The sequence below is a fragment of the Trichechus manatus genome, unplaced genomic scaffold (genome assembly GCF_000243295.1).
Source record: "Trichechus manatus latirostris isolate Lorelei unplaced genomic scaffold, TriManLat1.0 scaffold00041, whole genome shotgun sequence".
NCBI lineage: Eukaryota > Metazoa > Chordata > Mammalia > Sirenia > Trichechidae > Trichechus > Trichechus manatus.
In genome coordinates this window covers 6,029,967-6,050,567 of record NW_004443977.1, presented here as the reverse complement: position 1 = coordinate 6,050,567, position 20,601 = coordinate 6,029,967, and the positions used below count along the sequence as shown (strand labels likewise).

At 38.3% G+C, this 20,601-nt stretch overlaps 1 protein-coding gene across 1 annotated transcript in view; it reads left to right on the top strand.

Moving 5' to 3' along the window:
- The window catches only part of ABCA12 (ATP binding cassette subfamily A member 12), a 181,455-nt gene that overhangs the window by 46,785 nt on the left and 114,069 nt on the right, over positions 1 to 20,601 (top strand). The window contains exon 3 of the mRNA XM_012555555.1: positions 15,579 to 15,732. Within this exon, the coding sequence (XP_012411009.1) occupies positions 15,579 to 15,732 (154 nt within the window). The remainder of the gene's footprint in view (positions 1 to 15,578; positions 15,733 to 20,601) is intronic.

Genomic DNA, 20,601 nt, shown 5'->3' with positions numbered 1-20,601 from the left:
GCAGAGCGCGTCCTTTGGACTGGGGTCCCTGTGCCGAGAAGCTCCTAGTCTGGGGGAACACTGATGAGAAGGCTGACAGAGAGAGAAAGACTTCCCCTGGAGCTGACACCCTGACTTTGGACTTTTAGCCTGCTTTGACTATGAGGAAATAAACTTCTCTTCATTACAACCATCCACTTGTGGCATTTCTGTTATAGCAGCACTGGATGACTGAGACAGCAGGATAAAGAAACGACTGCCCAGACAGCTTACTTGGCTATAGTTTTAATAAAAATAAGTGGTGTCTTTCTAACCTGCTGTCATGCCTCAGAAGAATTCACTGAACACTTGTAGTTAGGAAAAGTCAGTGGTTGGCACTTTTTGTGGTCTTCCCTCAAGGCTCTGAACCAAGGTCCCATTAAACAAATTGAGATACAACTTAGTAGTAGATAAAAGGTCAGATCCCGGGATAGTTCCAAAAACCAGTTGAGGTAAGCAAATAAGTAAAACAAGAGCATGGCATTCAGTTTGAACACTGAGTTGACTTTTAGAAACCTAGAAACAATTTAAAAACATATTTATTAATAATTTAGAAGCAATGAAAATAAATGGTACCTATTTGCCAATAACAAGTTTGGAGGATTATAAGAAACTCTTGAAGGACTTAATTAAGCTCGGTAATGGGGTAAACACAATAGCAGATGATGCTCAGTGGAGAGCAGATTGAGGTAGTATATAATGGAACAGTTTGGTTTTGTGCATTTAATGAGTTCAGAATTAGCCATGCCTCTCAGGAAGAGAGATCCCAGCTAGTATCATAATAAACAGGGCAAGGAGGACAGTGGAGGGCGGGGAGGAGAAAAAAAACCTGGGTCCATGAGGTACCCACAAAATTTGTGAAAAACATGGAATTTGTCAATCCAGAGAGCATTGTTATAAAGCAAATTGTTATTTGTTGAACCAGGTTATACATGAGATTGAATTATAATAAGATTTCTCTGGAACTTTAGTAACTGAGCAGGAGAAAGATGTGGCAGTCTGCTTTCATAAAGATTACAGCCTTGGAAATCCTATAGGGCAGTTCTACTCTGTCCTGTAGGGTAGCTATGAATCAGAATAGACTCGAAGGCAATGAGTTTGTTGTTTTTTTTTTTTTTAGTAAGGCTGCAGAAGAAAGGCCTAGTGATCTGCTTCCATAAAGAAGATTACAGCCAAGGAAACTTTATGAGCAGTTCTTCTCTGTAACACATGGGGTCTCCATGAATTGGGCTCAACTCAGTGGCAACGGACTCACATGTGTATATGCTCATGTGCATATTTCTCTAGGTTTAGAGCAAGAATTGTCCACATTTTAAACTTTATTGAGTGTGGCCAAACGCTTTCCACAGTGGTTTTACCAATTTACATCTTCCTCACTAGGGGATGAGGGTTCCCACTGCTCCATGTCCTCTCCAACACTTGGTATTGTCAGGCTTTTGTAACTTTTGACCATCTGGAATTTCTTGGTTTTAACTGGTATTTCTCTAAAGTATTTTCTTTCAAAAAAAAAAAAAAAAGAACTGATTCTTAGTTAAAGTAAGAAGTATATTAATTGATGTTTTGATTTTTTAAAAAAAATAGAGAAATTTTGACTCTACAACTTAGAAAAGTATCACTAGAAATTTTGCTCTGCATTATTTCTCTTTTTCTGGCGAGACAGCAGTTTTGATGAAACGTGGTTCTGCAGAGAAGGAGGGAGAAGGCCAGTGACATGTTGTGGGTTACAGAACAAGCCACAAGTCACATTAAGTTGTCCCTTTGCGGTTGGCAGAGGTCTTGGTAAGGGAATCTTTGGTTTGGGAGAGAAGTTAAGTCTGACAAGAAGATGGGATTACTACCTGTCAGCAGAGCTGCTTGAAAGAAAAGGTTGCGACATACATTTTCCACTGGCAGGCTGTCACGCATATCATTTGTAAGTAGACGGAATATGAATACCAAAGACTTAAATATTACACAAGCTGTTAAGGAGTGATAGCATCCAGAACCAGACCCTGGACTTCCCAACTGAGAAGACCGTCTGTTGAATTAGTGAAGTTACTAAGCTTCTGCCTTTATGGGGTGTATTTTTTTCTGTAGAAGAATCCTAGCAATACATTTCATTGGCTTTTATTTTTATAACTGTAGCCTGCAAAATTCTCTGTGATAATAACTGAGTCAGATTCCCAAACGAAAAAAAATATCTGTTGGTAGCAAACCTCGATAGGAGTAATTGCTGAGAATCTTTTCTCCATATCATTGTTCTTAGTGGGTTACTGAGATCACATTTTAATTTCCAAACATAGTTTTCATCTTATACTAACTGCTTAATACTTCAACATGCTAATTCTTCTCCATTTACAGGAGATTCTTCTACTTGTAACAGTTGGGACAGATGGGTGGTCCAGATTTTTTTTTCCCAAGTAAGTGAGGAAATTGGCCCAAGTAAAGGGCCATGGTTGCATAATAAATCATCTGCAAAGCTAGGATTAGACTGATGCTTTGTAAGTCTTGCTCCTGTCTGATTACTCACTAGAGTAATTCCTGAAATTTATGCCAATATGTAGCTCCTGGCAACAGCTCAGAGCTTAGCCCAGGTCACCAGAAAGGCAAGACTGGAGAAAAATTAAAGAGGACGTTTTTCTGGCAAACCCCCAAACAATTTTGCACTGTTTTCATTGTCTTGTTCACTACTCTGTTCACCAATGCCGTGCCCCAAATTGGCAGGCACCCCTTTATCTAAGTGGTGAAGGGAAAAGAGCACCTCAACTTCTCCCCAATCTTTGACTTTACGTACCCACTCCCACTTGAAGATGAATCGTGGGAATGGTGAGCCACTTTCACTGATACTCCTGTGTTGGATGGAGGCAAATATGATAGGACACATGGAAGTAAAGCTCTTGGTGCCTAATCCAAAAACCAATTGCCATCAAGTTGACTCTGACTTATGGTAACTCCATGTGTTTCAGAGTAGAACTGTGTTCATTAGGGATTTCTATGGCTGATTTTTTAGAATTTGATTGCTAGGCCTTTCTTCTGCAGTGTCTCTGGGTGAACTCCAACTGCCAGCCTTTTGGTTAACAGCCAAGCACGTTAACCATTTGCACAGCCCAAGGATTCCCTGGTGCCTGACAGGAAATGATTTCTCCTGGTATAAGAAAAATTGTATCTCTGCCAATACACTTATTTATTTTTATTATTTTATGGATATTATGAACTGGGTACCACCACTTGTCTGTGAGTCAAGATGCATTGATAATTACTGGTGATTGGAATGTGAAAGTTGGAAACAAAGAAGAATTGGTAGTTGGAAAATATGGCCCTGGTGATAGAAACGATGCTGGAGATTGCCTGGTAGAATTCTGCAAGACCAGCGACTTATTCATTGCAAGTACCTTTCTTCAACAACATAAATGACAACTATACATGTGGACCTCGCCAGATAGAATACGCAGGAAGCAGATCAGCTATATCTGTGGAGAGAGATGATGAAGCTCAATATCGTCAGTCAGAACAAAGCCAGCGGCCTACTGTGGAACAGACTATCAATTGTTCATATGCAAGTTCAAGTTGAAGCTGAAGAAAATTTAAACAAGTCCCCAAGAGCCAAAGTATGACCTTAAGTATATCCCACCTGAATTTAGAGACCATCTCAAGAATAGATTTAACACATTGAACACTAATGACTGAAGAACAGACAAGCTGTGGAATGACATCAAGGGCATCATACATGAAGAAAGCAAAGATCATTTAAAAGATAGGAAAGAAAAAAGAGACCAAAATGGATGTCAAAAGAGACTCTGAAACTTGCTGTTGAACATGCAGTAGCTAAAGCAAATGGTAGAAATGATGAAGTCAAAGAGCTGGATAGAAGATTTCACAGGGCAGCTCGAGAAGACAAAGTATTATAATGAAATGTGCAAAGATCTGGAGTTAGAAAACCAAAAAGGAAGAATATGCTAGACATTTCTTAGGCTCAAAGAACTGAAGCAAAAATTCAAGCCTCAAGTTGCACTATTGAAGGATTCTAGGGGCAAAGCATTGAATGACACAGGAAGCATCAAAAGAAGATGGACCAAGGACAAGGACTAGAAGGCAGAAGGGGACACGAAAGCTGGTGATAGGGAACCCAAGGTTGAGTAAGGACAGTGTTGACATGTACTGGGGTTCTTAACCATTGTCATAGGGCAACATGTGTACTGTTTAATGAGAAACTATCTTGTTCTGTAAACCTTCATCTAAAGTGAGAATATCAGCACAACTGGAAGAACGTGATCGATGTCACTGAATTGTGCATGTAGAAATTTTTGAAATTGTGTATCTTTGGGTATGTATATTTTCACCAAAAAAAAAAAAAACGTCGAGAAGGGAGAGTGTTGACATGTCATGGGGTTGTTAACCAATGTCATAAAACAATATGTGTACTGACTGTTTAATGAGAAACTAAAAAAAAAAAAAAAAAGAAGAAGAAGATGGAAGGAATACACAGTCACTGTACCAAAAAGGATTGGTGGATATTCAGCCATTTCTGGAGGTGGCATATGATCAAGAACCGATGATACTGAAGGAAGTCCAAGCTGCAATGAAGGCATTGGCAAAAAACAAGGCTCCAGGAATTGCCTGAACATCAGTTGAGATGTTTCAACAAGCTAACTGATGCAGTGCTAGAAGCGCTCACTCGTCTATGCCAAGAAATTTGGAAGACAGCTACCTGGCCAGTCAACTGGAAGAGATCCATATTTGTGCCCATTCCAAAGAAAGGGATCCAACAAAATGCAGAAATTGTTGAACAATATCATTAATATCACACACAAGTAAAATTTTGCTGATGATAATTCAAAAATAGTGGCAGCAGTACATCAACAGTGAACTGCCAGAAGTTCAAGCCGGATTCAGAAGAGATTGTGGAACAAGGAATATTATTGCTGATGTCTTATGGGTCTTGGCTGAAAGCAGAGAATACCAGAAAGATGCTTACCTGTGTTTTATTGACTACGCAAAGGCATTCGACTGTGTGGATCATAAAAAATTATAGATAACATTGCAAAGAATGCGAATTCCAGAGCACTTAAGTATGCTCATGCGGAACTTGTACATAGAACAAGAGGCAGTTGTTTGAACAGAATGAGGGGATACTGCATGGTTTAAAATCAGGAAGGGTGTGCATCAGGGTTGTGTCCTTTTGCCATACTTATTCAATCTGAGCAAATAATCCAATAAGCTGGACTATACGAAGAAGAATGCAGAATAAGGATCGGAGGAAGACTCATTAACAATCTGCGATATGCAGATGACACAGCCTTGCTTGCTGAAAGTGAAGAGGACTTGAGGCACTTACTTTGATGAAGATCAAAGACTACAGCCTTCAGTATGAATTACAACTCAACATAAAGAAAACAAAAATCCTCACAACTGGACCAATAAGCAACATCATGATAAATGGAGAAAAGACTGAAGTTGTCAAGGACAACAGTCGACACCCATGGAAGCAGCAGTCAAGAATCAAACGATGTATTTCAATGGGCAAATCTTCTGCGGAAGAGCTTTTTCAGTGTTAAAACGCAAAGATATCACCTTGAGGACTAAGGTGCGCCTGATCCAAGCCATGGTGTTTTCAATCGCCTCATATGCTTGGATAGCTGGACAATGAACAAGGAAGACCAAAAAAGAATTGATGCCTTTGAATTTTGGCAAAGAATATTGAATACACCATAGACAGCCAGAAGAACGAACAAATCTGTCTTGGAAGAAGTACAGCCAGAGTGCTCCTTAGAAATGAGGATAGGGAGACTTCGTCTCATGTAATTTGGACATGCTGTCAGGAGAGACCAGTCCCTGGAGAAGGACATCATGCTTGATAAAGTAGAGGGTCAGGAACAAAGAGGAAGTCCCTCAATGAGACGGATTGACACAGTGGCTACAACAATGGGCTCAAACATAGCAACAATTGTGGGAATGGCTCCGGACCAGAAAGTGTTTAGTTCTGTCGTGCATGGGGTTGCTAGGAGTCAGAGTAGACTCGTCGGCACCTAACAGCAATGAACTGAGTAAATGATTATGTTCTGTTAGTTTTTCCAGTTGCTTAGGTCATTTAGATCCAGATTTGCAGGCAGCCTTTAACAGTGCACAGACCTTCAGCATGTATTTTTGGGTTGGCTTTTTCTACCCTTGTTTGCTCTAACTCTGATGTCCTCATTACCTTATTTCATCCTATTATAGAGTATGTACTTTTATAAGCCTCTTCAAATCTGTGTGAAATAAAATTCTCTCTCCAAGCAATGTCTTAGACAGGTTTTGCTGAGGGACTCCCACAAATGGTAACACACAAAAGCTAAGGTGCTTGCTGAATTACCATACCTAAGCCAAGTTAGTGAGGTGACAGTTTACAAGTAAGTTTTAATACTTTAAGACCGGAAGCCAAGATCCTTTCTTCTGCAAGCAGTTCCCTCCTAAAGGCAGGGGGAAGAGCCTTCCAGTTTTTCAGTCACTTTTCAGGTGGGAATATGTGAGAACAACGGTTAAAGCACTGTTTTCCAAAATGAACCCCTTGGAATATTAGTTCCCAATATATTATACAGTGCTGCCTTAAAACAGGAAGGAAAAGAAAAGACAGGAAAAAATACTCTGTGATCAGTTATGTATGGGTATGTGATATTAACCAAAGTTATTCAAGGTTTTTACTGAAAAACTTCTGAGTCTTTAATATGCAAATACATTCTGGCTTTCCCAGAACAGAGATAGAGTAAGTGGTTTCCTAAACTCATTTGGCCCCAGAGTCTGGCTGATGGAAGTCCCTAATGCTCCCACCCCCATCCCTCAAATTCCCAGCATGACATTGGAGACGGTAACGAAAGAAGAATTAATTCTTCAATTCGTTCTCTCAGTTACCATACCTAGATGCCTGGGTGATATGCAAAGCAGTTAGCAATTAGTACAGCATTTTTCTCCAAAATCAGAACAGACGCAGTGGCCCTGGAGGAGAGTCCTAGAACAACACCCCCTTCCTTTGCTAGATGTTAGCTGACATTGCTAGAACTGTGGAGAGAGAAGGGCTGCAGCCTATGGGACTCAACCCGCCAGCATGCAGGTCTTTTGATATTAACAATCAGCTCAGCCATACCCGTGGGTACACAGATTTATAACAGCCCTGCCCAGAGGCCAAAGGACCCTTTCCCATTTAGCCACATCCAAGAAGAATTAGGAGGCTAAGTTTTATAGGGAGAATGTCCTACAGTAAGACAAAGGTCTAGGGTTCACTTTTTATTCAGCTCATACTTAGATTTAGAGGGGAGAAAAATAGTTGCTAAGATTCTATTTGCAAATGGCCTTAACAGGGAAATTTAAAAATATAATTGTAAATCATTGATACTAAAAGAAAAGCTTCAGAAAAGCAAAATGTTGGTCACTGTTAGGCCCAACTGACAAGACAAACAGACCCCGCTCAGCCAAGATGAGCCATAGAACTCAGCAATCTTTGCCAAGGAAGAATATTTTCAATAGTATTCATGGAATGCTTAGTTTTGCACTTTTCTGGTTTCAGTCCACGGACACGTAGGAGTTACTATAAGTCTCCTGAGTCTTTTGTCAAATCACTTTGTTTGAAATTTAAATAGATCAGGCCTTGGCCTTTGGAACTCACCACGCAGCAGGGCCTCTTTAACATTCAAAAAGGAGGGAGGTGTGTTTTGTTCTCTGCACTCAGTGAGGTGGGGTTATGGAACCCTCTGGGCTAACCATCAATTCAAGTGTGTATTTGAGGGCCAAACAGATAACATCCAAAGAGACAGCAAGGTCCTGAGTTCAGACTGCCTTATCCACTTATCCTAAAAAATAATAATAATAATAAGCCAGGGATATAAAGAAGGCAGGAATCTTTCCCCACCTCCTCTCACCTTGTAGCTTCATAACCTGAGTACTAAAATTATCTCAACAGAAACTTTTTATACATTTCAAAACCTATCTGACTGTGGTAGTTGGCAGCAACTCTAAGGGATGTGGAGGATGTGGGAAATATCCAAGAATGTAGGTCACCATCCCAAATGACCCATGAGGTTTCTTCTTGTTCTTTGAGGCTGTAGCCACAAAACGTATGCAAATGCCAGTCTTTGAGTACAGGTTCTCCTTAACTATGGCTTCAACTATTAGGCATTTTACTGCATCCTTCACTGCCAGATACAGTCTACCTTTTTGCCATTGGATTTGAACTTGGAAAAGCACTGTACTATGAAGCAAGGCTTGCCTGGGGAGAATGAGGAGGAATGCATCGTGGCACCACACCCACTGAGCACTCAGTAATTGAAGCACTACACCAGTTGATACAGGTAGAGATTATTAATCACTAGGGAGAGAAACATTATGCAATACTCCTGAGCATTCATTGGCTCAAAGCACAGAAATGGGAGAACAGGTAGAGCAGCAAAGTCTCAGCCACTCAGAGGTAAAGAAGACAAATGATGCAACAGCAGCCTGATGAGCAATGGTAACTCATGGTTCTATGGGACTTTTCATCTTCAGTGTTCGTAACACTTTACACAAGCTTTATCTAATAACCTTCCTTGTGCCCTGTAAGGTGTCAAGGCCCATTATCCCCAATTTGGTAGATGTGGAAATAGAGACATAGAGAGGTTAATTTACTCCAGGTGATTCAGTGAATCAACAGCAAAACCAGAAGTGGTACCTGTTTTCCAAGTCTCAATCAGTTTACTTAAAGATAGTCAAACGAAATGTTTCTACTATTGTCATAGCTCATGTAGTTCTGGATCCCTCTCTGGCATTTTATTGTTTATTTGACCTTGAGCAAATTGTTTTACCTGTTTGAAGTTATCTGCAAAATGGGTATACCACTTGCCCTGCTTATCAACAAGATTGTCGGGGGTTCATTTGAATAGATATGAAATTCCTTCAAAAGCCATGGAGACTTTTTTACAAATATTTTATTATTTATTTTCAAATATATGGTTATTTCTGATGCATAGTATTTCTGGCAGTTCAGAAAAACAAGACTTCTATATGAGTTTTATTTAATAAAAGTGTGATGCACTTGAGAATTAGGCTTTCTCTCTCTCTTTAGGTGATAACAAAAACAGTTATATTTTTAAAAATGTTAAGATGGAAAATTTCTTTTTTAAATGAAAGAATGAACCTTACTTAGCACTTTGCTCAGTGATGCTAGGCACACAGTATCTTTTTAATATTAAATGGATGGATTCACTCTGTGGATAATAAATTCAGATGGTTGATATTATGGTTGACGTCAATGTGTGTTAGTTAGATTTTCAGATAAACCAAGACCTAAAAAGCCTACAACTCCACAAATAAAAAAAAATTGGGGTTTTATTATTCAATGTCAATCTATCAATTTTTATAAGGCACACGAATATAATGCACTAGACAGTTACCCAAGCATACCCATGCATATATATTTTAATATAATATTGGGATAAAACTTGAAACTTTTTCATATAAATAATAAAGATAAAGATGTATATTATATTAAAGTCCTAAATCATATAATCTTCCTGTGACCCTCAGGGGTTTATTAATTCATGTATTTATTCATATATTTAATGATTGTTTTCAATGTGCCAAGCATTGTGCTAAGAACTCTGGTATTTGTTTCTTTCAAATCACTTGTTCTTTATCTGTTAGGTGCCCTCTAGTCAGTTCTGACTCATAGCAACTCTACAGAACAGAGTAAAAGTGCCCCATAGGGTTTCCAAGGAGCAACTGGGGATTTGAACTGCCGGCTTTTTGTTTAGCAGCTGAGCTCTTAACCCCTACACCACCAGGGCTTCTAGTCTTTATTTAGTCTCTCAAAAACTGCAGTTTTATTGAGTTACAGTTTTTGTCTGAAGGTTCAGAGTCATATCAGTTTTAAACCTTAGGCTAAGGTCATTCTGGGTTACATAGATGCAGACGCCCATCTTCAGATGGACTGGAATTGTGAAGGACTAGCCTATTTGATTTTGCCTAATGATGGGTTGGGAAGTAGGACGCCTCCCCTCAGGGAACAGCCTCGTCCTCCAAACGGAAGTTGTATGTGAAGGAGAATAGGGACAGCCCTGTGAGTTCCTGATACAATGTTATGATTTGAAAGGCCAGGTTTATGTTATTTACAACTTTAATTATGTCTTTAAAAATGGAATCACAAACATTTGCTTAAAAACTACAACAGTAAAAAGACTTACTTTAATGAAGTATCACAAATATAAGATTTGTTTCCTTTCCCATGTTTTCTTTATTCATATGTGGTTATTTAATTACTTTTGGTGATGTTTCTGGATGTGCTTCTCTCCATTTGTGCTTTTGTCATAGTGTTAAATTCTTGTCATGATGTTAAACCAGAATAATTATCATTTGCGTGATTAAATGGCCTGATAATTATTCTACCAATGTAACTCTGTACCCAAAAAGTTAAGAAAAATAAAATGCCTCAAACAAGTAACTCCATATTATGAAAGGTCGGAATTTTCCTTTCAAGATTTATCATTCATCTCGTCACTGGGGTAAAGACCAATTCCTTTCACCTGGAAACACAAAAATACCACCTAAGCTGGGTTCTGACCTGCTTTGAGAAAAACACAAAGAAACACAGTGGAAGTTCTTCAATTCTACCATTACTGTAATATCCACAGATGTCACCAAGGCAGCCTAGAGAATGCGTCCTGAGCCTAATGATGTCAAATGGAAGTAGCTTCATTACTGAAAAGGCTGACATTTCTTCCCTCACTAATACGATAAACAGAAAATTACACTCCTTCAGATAGTGCCAATGAGCAACATGCTCCTGAATCTATTACGGAAGTGGGTAAAAATCCTTCTGTGGTGGTGAAAAAGGCAAAGGAGTAAGGGAGGATGTTGGGGAGGGGAACCCATTATTGGCTAATCAATAAGTAAAGAGATAGAGGGGAAGGAACGTGAAAGAGGAGTAGCAGAAGGAAGAAGAGAAAAGAAACATTGGAAATGTGTAAAAAATGGATGGAGAATGGAAAGGAAAGAAGAAAAGATGGAGAAATACAGCAAAATAAATATTAGATAGGTTAGAGAAGGTGAGGGAAGAAGAAAAAGGTGAGGGAGAAAGTGAAAATAAGAAAGGAAGGAGGCAGGAAAGAGAGACAGACAGATGTAAGAAACGTTTTGTTCCCAGGAGTCAGCAAACTACATCCCATGGGCCAAATGTGGCCTACCACTTGTTTTTATAAATAAAATTTTATTGGAATACAACCAGACCCATTGATGTACACATTGTCAACAGCTGTTTTTAGGCTACAATGGCAGAGTTGAGTAATTGGGATGGATACAGTATAGCCCACAAGCCTAAAATATTTACTATCTGGCTCCTGATGAAAAAGTTTGCAGTCAAATTCAGCAGTTCCCAAGCTTTAATGTGCATCAGAATTACCCAGAGGGTATGTTAAAACACAGATTATTGAACCCCACCGCCACCATTTGTGATTCAGTAGGTTTGGGGTGGGATCTGAGAATTTGCACTTCTAACAAGTGCCCATGTGATGTTGATGCTGTTAGTCCCACACTTTGGGAACCACTACTCTGCTCTTCAGGTTGCGTCACACTAATATTGCCCTGAGCAAGGACTTTTGTGCTGGAAGACGAAGAAAAATAAAACTTGATCCCCCTTTTAGGTAAACATAGATATATTGGTTTATCTAACAATTATTGTCAAAACATGTTGTTGTTGTTAGGTGCCGTCGAGTTCGTTCCAACTCATAGTGACGCTATGTACAACAGAACGAAACACTGCCTGGTCCTGCGCCATCCTCACAGTTGATGTCATGCTTGAGTTCATTGTTGCAGCCACTGTGTCAATCCATCTCGTCAAGGCAATTTCTCTTCTTGCAAAGTATAGAATTTTAAAAATTCTTAGAACTGAATCTTTTTATAATACTGGTTTCATTCTTAAAACAAAGAAAAATGAATTTAGTTTAAAGCTTAGCCAATTAGTGGTTTGTTTTTAAAAGTTTTATAGTTTGGTTTGAGACAAACCCCTGAAATAACCGTGGATTGTGTCAATGGTATAATGGGACTGTGTCTATAACATGGACTATATCCATTTTATGAGAATGACCTCTCCTCACCCATGGGTGGCTGCTCAGATGACCTCACTGCCTCAGCCTGGAGACCTGAGAATCTAAGCCATATGTAGCTTGAGAATTTGCTTACCCTACCCCCTATCCCTCAACCCCCTACTCACTCCACTCACCCCATTTTCAGACTATGCTGGCTGGCATCTTCTCCTGAGTTTGATCCCGTCTTGTGGCAATGGCCCATGAAACTGGCAAGTCTTTCAGTAGTTTTTCTCTTGGAGATAGGTATGAATTATGTCCTGAGTATGAGGTCTTTGGGAGTTAAGGCACCACAGACTTTATTCTGCCTGAACACTCTGTCCTAAGACCCTGAGATCTGATTTTCATCTGCAAATGGCACCATGGTTTCGCAGTTAAGATCTGCCTTTACTTGTATCCTTAACTCAGTGCTCTGGCTGTGAACAGGGACAACCAATTGTTAGCTTTAGCTTTGGGTTCTTCAAGTTGGTCTATGGTAGATTTGTGAAGGATAGAGAAACAGTTCTCTTTTTCCTTCATCCTGGCATTTGGGAATATAAAGGGAAACATAATTTTGGAAACTGAAAGTGTCAGAGACACCTTCAGAATAGAATGAGTTCCAGTTAAAATTAGCAGCTCTAAAACGTGTGATGACCTGATTCTGCCATCGCTCTGGTTGGTTACTTCCTTGCACACATAACCAAAATGGGCAGAAAATTGAAAAAATTCATTTTTTTTCACAAGAAAGCTACAATGAAATATAATTCTATTTAATTCTGACTTATTAGTCTTAGAGGATTTCCAGATTTTGTGAAAAGTTGGTGTGCATGGGAGAGTATATTATGGATGTCAAGGAAAGATGAATGATGTGAAAGTGTGTTTCACACCTAGCATAGTACCTGGGATACACTAGGTGCTTAATAAATCACTGCTATTGTTCTTGTTTTAGCATGCTCCCTTCCCTTATTGAGTATACAGTCCTTGGTTAAAAGATGATGCTAAATAATACAGGCAGTCCTCATTTTGCATGGTATTGCGTTAACTGAAACTTGTGCATACCTAAACCAATTCCCTATTTGCACGGTCCCCTGGTTAACAGTCAAGTTTTAGTTATCATGAAACTGTACAAAATGAGAACTGTGTACTTTCAATACCATGGGAGCTTGTTTTTAAAGAAACTCTGGGATGATTTCTCCTATACAGTAGGCATATCTATAGTTAATTACATTAAAGAATGTTGTAGGTTTAATTGTAATTCTTTCAAAATTTTCTCAAACCATTTGAAAATTGTAATCAATGACAGGAAAGGTAATATTGGATGCAGATTGCCACCTCTCCCAGCTATTCTTCCCATGACATTTTTTTCCCCCTTTTTCCTTTCTTCATGTTGTGATGTGGCTTTACTTGAGCTTCTGGTTTTCACACTGCCTGGTTCAACCACACCATCACCCTGATAAGTAACATATAGCAGAGCACTGTTGCTGAAGGTAGGGTCATCTGTTTCTGTTGCCTTTCTATCTGCCTTCCATTCAACTGAGCCACAGCATGTTTGTGATGGAGTAGGAACAAGCCCATTTGTCTGAGTCAGGATCTGTCTAACAGAGTGGACTACTATTAGTGGTGAAATTCCACCAGAGAATTGTAAAGGTCATGCTGTATAAAGTTCATTGTGGCAGAATTGTGTTACAAAGGGATGACGTGAAAAGCTAACAGGCCATTTGACTGCTACTCTCTGGCTCATTTAGGGGAATTACACTGCAGTGAAAATACCAAAGAGAATAATTGATTTACTGCAGTTTTGATTGGGGTTTAATATTACAAGATGCATTGGTCTTTCTGGTAATATTAGAAGGTACCAGTGTGTAGTTTGGTGGGCTTCAAGTTTTCTGAGTTTTCAAAGTTTTCTTGACACTGTTGTTAGTTTCTTTATTAGTTTTCTATTGCTGCTGTAACAAATTACCACAAACTTGGTGCTTGAAAACAACATGAATTTATTACCTTACGATTCTGGAGGTCAGAAGGCAAAAATTGGACTAAGTGGCCTAAAATCAAGGTGTCAGTAGGGCCATGTTCTTTCTAGAGGCTCTAGGGGAGGATCTTGCCTCTTCTAGCTTCTAGAGGCCACCTGCACTCACTCCTTCGCTTGTTTGCTCACCCGCCATCTTCAAATTCATTAGCATATCACCTTCTAGTCTCTCTCTTTTCTTCCTTCTTTACTTTTCTTCTGGTCAACTTTTGTATTACCCCCTCCCTTTTTTTTTTTTTCTCTTTATGAAGATCTGTATTTGTTTGGATCAAATTTCTATTTATTATGTTCGTTGCTAGTATAGTAGTTCATATTTTGCCATTTTGTCCTTACCATTTTTTTACTTTTCCTTTTTCTCTTTAAAATGAAAACACATCTGTAGTGATATTCTTCTTACTGATTTCCAGATTTGTGGGGACGTTAAGATCTTGCTTCTTTTAGCTTTAAGTTTGGTAATTCCCTCATAGTTTCTGAACCTACCTTTTTTGAATTTTTGAAAGTTCATTGTCTTTGTATTTTCCAAAATGGAGAAAACTAGTGTTTTACGTCAAACCTGATTGTGGGAAGATTTCTTTTTCACAGCTCGCCTATTGTCTTAACTCATGTGTGTACAATTTTCATATTTTGTAAAGCAAATGTTAAGGTTACAGAAACCTTTACTGTTATGGTTCATGCTTTCTGTGACTTTAATTATTGGGAAAATCTGCATATTTGGCCATATCACTTGTTTTTAGTGTTTAAATAGGCAAAAAAATATTGTGTGCATAGGAAAAATAGTTTAGCTATCATGTTAAATTTTTAGAAGACCAAAAATATTTCCTGGTATGGGGAACATTGGCTGCATGCATAAATACTTTGATTTCAAAAGAAGACATATACACTGTAGAAAAATAGTTAATATGTAGTCAAAAAGAAGTAAATAAAATTGATGTGAAATATACTACCCGGGGGGGGGGGAAATAACTTTCAATTAAATTTTGGGGGTGTATCCTTCTCTATTTTTAAATATACATATATTTATATATCTTTATAAGTTTTAATTATTCTGTACTGATGTTTTCTGGCCCACTCTTTTTAAATTAACAGCACATTATAAACATTTTTCCATATTAAAAATAAATAACGACAGCATTTTTATTGCTGCACTGTATTTTATCAGATGGATATACAGATTTGTTTCTTAAATTATGTAGGCAACATCCTTGCAGCTACCCGTATTTCCTTAGAATAAATCCCAGGAACTGGGATTGGTAGGGTAATAGGCCTTTTAAATCTCTTGATACAAATTAGCAAGTTAAGAAAAATCAAATGAAACAAGAGACCCTCGAAGCCTGCTCCTACTTAGTGACAAATATTAGCTGCCGCGGCAGGATGAGTTTGAGGACTTGTCAATAATACGCCAGAAGGTAATTTCACATAATAAGAGTTATTGTACTTCTTTTTTTTCCCAGGACAAATGTGCCATAATGACATGATATATTGTTTTTTAATTTCAGGTTACCTTGCACCTCGAAATCTTCCTAGTACTGGCTTCTTCCCATTCCTGCAAACCCTACTCTGTGACACAGACGCTAAATGTAAAAACACACCTTATGGGCCACAAGATCTGCTTCGCAGAAAAGGAATTGATGCCACAGTGTTTAAAGACAGGTAGGGGCATTTCCCCAGGGTGTTCCATTTTTTTGAGAGATCAAATTTTGTTTCCTTATGAGGTAACTTGTAAGCCATCTTAAGTTAGATATACCATTTTATTTTCTATGTTTACAAATGTGGTGAATATAAACATGAATGAACAAGGTGGAAACAAACTGGAACTGTGCTTACATGGGATTAAGCATAGTCTACTTACTGAAACTTTGCTTTTTAAGTTGGGTGGCCAAGGCAGTGCTCCTTTATTTCCCTCAAAGATTCTCTATCCCACCTCAAATAGTGACACATTGCCCTAGGACTCAATCATGAGCATAAAGGTATAATCTCCTGGAAAAAGACGTATTTATATTACTTTATGTGGTGATTCCAGATATGATAAAAACTAGGAAATGCAATAAGGAAATTCAGAGGCTGGAAATTCAAAATACACCTTCTCCTCACTTATCAACTATTTCATTATTCATCATTTTGCATTTATGACAATAGTACAAAATCTGCTATATGACTATTTTGCACATTAATGATGTATGTCTGGCAGTAACGAATGCCAAGTTGCAAGGAAAGAGTAACGCTGGCTAAGATGGTTGAGGATATGTGTCAACTTGGCTGGGCCGAGATTTTCAGTGGTTTGGCAGTTATGTAATGATCCAATTTGTCAGTTATGTAATGATGTAATCGGGCAGTTATGTAATGATGTGGTCACCCTCCATTTTGTGATCTGATGTGATCATCCTCCATTTTTGTGTAATGATGATTTTTGCATAATGAGCTGGTCTTTGGAACATAACCATGTCAATAAGTGTTGAGTGGGTGTAATAAAGTTGAAAATATACATAATTGAAAAACGACCTTTAAATGAGGTTGTTGTTCATCCTATTTTATGGCGTGAGAAGCAGCTGAAGAATAAAGATAAAGAAATGAGATCATTTACAACTTGACCACTTACAACCTCAAGTTTCAGTCCTGGGATTATAAATCTCAAGAGATTCCCAGGAACCTACCTGTCTGTAGACTGAAAACAATCCTGTAATCTTGAATCAACCACGAGCTAATTTTATTAAAGATTTTTTTAAAATGTCTCTTAGGAAAAGAGCGTATTTATCTATAATCAGATATATTTGGTTCCCACATTTCCATAGTAAAATATTTATCATGTAGCCTAATTTCTCCTTTAACACAGTCGTCATGATTTTGGTCATCAGATAAAATGGATGATACTTTAATAGAAAGCAACTGCAAGCTGTTTGTTTTGGTGTAACACGTAAATATGTCAAGAATTGTTATAGGAAAATACTTGGGATGCACATAATTGTTGGGTTGCTAATTTTTACTGGTTTGGTTATTTTAGTAGGTTAACTGGGCTTGATGCTTAAAATAAGCCTTATGTTCATTCATTCACTTACTAGTATATTGAAGAAATAATAGCTGAGAAATTTCTAGGTGCCAGGTGCCATTCCAGGCACTGTGACACAGAGGTGAATAAGAGAAATTCTCTACCCTTTTGCTACTTTCATTCTAATGGAAGAATGAGCAATAAATGAGTAATCAAATAAATAACATACTACTGATGAAGGTGAGCATGATAGTGAGAAAAAAAGCAGGTTAAGAGATAGAACTTGAAAGGTAGGAACTGGAGCAACATTTTTGATAGGATGGGGAGAGAAGACCTCTGTTAGGAGGTGACATCTGGGCAGGGTCCTACAAAAAGGGCAGGGAGAAACTGGCAACAAAATGTGAGCACCTGGAGGAGAGTGTTCTAGACAAGGAAACAGCAAGTGATACTGTCTTGGTTACCTAGTGCTGCTGTAACACAAATACCACAAGTAGGTGGCTTTAAAGAACAGAAATTTATTTTCTCTCTGTTCTGGTGGCTTAAAGTCCAAATCAGGGTTTGGCCTGATTGATTCCTTCTTTGTCGTAGCCTGGGCATTCCTTGCTTCCTTGTTGTAGAGGATCCTCACATGGCCTCTGTTTTCCCCTGTATGTCCTTGTCTCTGTGTCTGATCTGCTTTTTTTATAACTCAGAAGTGATCAGGTTTAGGACACACCTTACACTGGTAAGGCCTCATTAACATAACATTACATTGCATTATGGGAGGACATTACATTACATTACATCCACAGGTATGGGGTTAGGATTCCAATACATATTTTGGGAGAGACACAATTCAATCTAGAACAGATGCTGAAAACAAGATTCCCTCCATGTTTAAAATAGGAAAAGCACTTTCAGCTAGAGTAATCAGGCAAGTCTTCATGCAGAGGTTATCCCTGAGGTGGACATTCTGTGAACCAAGTGTTAGCGGAGATACAGGAATAATTTATATCCATCATTTACAAACTGTATTACAGATCTACCTGGGCATTCTACTTTAGTACCTTTTTTTCCATAAAGAACTGAGTAACTATGAGCAAAATAGTTAACAATATCTAAGAATTATGTAAATATACCTTCCCAAAAAGAGTATTTTTTTCTATCTAATACAATAGAGAAACGAAATGATGGATTTCCCTGAGATGAGAAATTGAGTTGGTTTTGAAACCGGAATTAAACTTCAGATTTATTTTATCCTCTGTTGAGTATTCTCTGGATAACTGATCACGTCTGCTTTTGCTAGTTTCATCCTAACCTCCAGATCATCTGTCTAGCTCAAGCTTCCCATTGCTGTATACTTAGGATTTTCTCTAAACAACGTAGTAATTGGAGCTTAATTTAGAAAATTGTGTACAATAATAAAATTGCATTAATGATATTCCACACCATGCTATTAACTTTTATGCTTTATATAGCCATGCAATGAAACTGAGGCATGGTTACTGAGTAAACAGTTCCTCTAAATTGCTTCTCCTTGGTAAAGGAAGACTCACCAGCACAGCCCCATTAAGCAACACAACAGTCATTCATTTCTGTTTGGTAAATGAGGAAAGAAATGCGACCTTTGGCATCATCAAAAGAGGCCCACCATGTTTATTTTAATAGAACATTCTTCTGAAAGTCATGATCACGCTGTAGTCACTACTTGCTGGCCAGCTGCCAAGTGTTTTGATGTGTTTTTTTTTTTTTTTTTTTTTTTTTTGCAGTGGCACTAGCCTTCTGTTATTAAATTCATACTTCTCTAGGCATTAGCTTCAGGAAGAGATGCTTTAAAAAAAAAATCCAACATTGCACTCAGCATCAACTCTAAATAGCTGTCTGAAAAAAAGAAAAGATTGTATTTACAGCTTTCTAGCTCATTTGCACAAAGGATGATCCAACATCACAGGACTTACCCTTGATGTCCTTCATCCTTACACTGCCTCTAAGAATACATCGGAACAGTGGGAGCCGCTGGCTCTGCCATTGCTCACACAGTTGGCAAATGACAAAGATCATCCTCCATAGTTTACCAGGTCGTTATCTGGGAAGGGGATTCAGCATTCCTTTAGGTCCAGTGGGAGAATTCCCTTTATGGACTCGCTCCCAATTTCTGTCATGTTGATATTCATCCACGACCCACGTATTCCAAACTTATACCTCACTGCTATTCATGGCTCCTACAGAACTTGAAACACAGCTGATCAGATTTTATTCAGGGATAACTTTAAAGCACCAAGGCTTTTGCTTAATATTGAAAAATAAGGATGACTTTAGAAACTGACCTAAAGATATTATTGATAATGTAAGGCAAGTCAGAAGTAGAAAAGGAACTGGCTCTCATTTGACTATTGAGATGAAATAGTGTGTATAGGTCTCATACTGTATTAATTTCAGAGTAATTTATAACCATTTAGTAACCTTTTTATCTAGGATTAGGCAAAAAGTTAAAATTTCATTTCTCAAAAAACAAAGTAGAAGAATGTCTGAACTGCCATGCAGGCAAAATTGTTAATTCATTCAGTAAGAATGTATTGAATATGCACAACCTGCTGGAGACTACAGAAATCCTTGTAGATACTGAGATTAATAAGGCACATCCCTACCCTTTACAAACTTGTGATCTAGTGGCAGTGGGGTAGAGAAAAGTAAACAGATAAATTACTATGTAATATGGCAAATGTGATGAATATTTGTTCAGATCTCATTGTGCCCAGAATATTAGACCACAAACTGTTAATAGTTACATAGGCACCATAAGACATGGTTTCTGCCTAAGAAATATGGATCTTATTGTTGGATGTATTATTGGAGTGGAGATTGGTTTGGGTGGGGAGATGTCAGGAGAGTTCACCCAGGGGCCTTTAAGTGTGAAGTCATTAAGGACAGATAGAGTGGTGACAGTTTCCAGACTAGAAAAAGTATATTTGAGACAGGCCATGGAGAAAGAATCCCAGGATTTCATAAAAGAGCTAGATTGAGACCCTTGCATAGTTGGCTTACAGGAATAGGCAAATAGCTTTGCTACTGACTTTGATGGAGAAATTACAAATTTCCTTGCAGTGCTGCCAAATTAATCTGTGTAGAACTTAATGTATACAGTGTCATCCTCAGTCCCCTCTCCCATATTCTACATGTCCATGACACAGAGCTACCCCTTAAAACATGTCCTCATCTGCCCATCAAAGTACCTTTAAATTATACTTTTAGAAATATATTAGTTCAGGTATCTATTACATCTCCAAAAACCCTCAGGCAGGGCAACATATCCAGGTATTTCTAAATCTTAACATCTGAGCTGATGTAGACTGTTGGATTGGTAACTGGGGCTACCAGCAAAGGTCCGGATATGGAACAGAAGAGAGGTATGTTTTGAACATGGGCAGGCAGGGATTACATTTGAAGCATGGATGATCCCTGAGGAATGAAGGCCAGGATGAAATACAAAAAAATAATGGAAACAATTAAGATGCTTCTATGAATGACTTTTTGTCAGGGCTAACTAGGAAGGACAG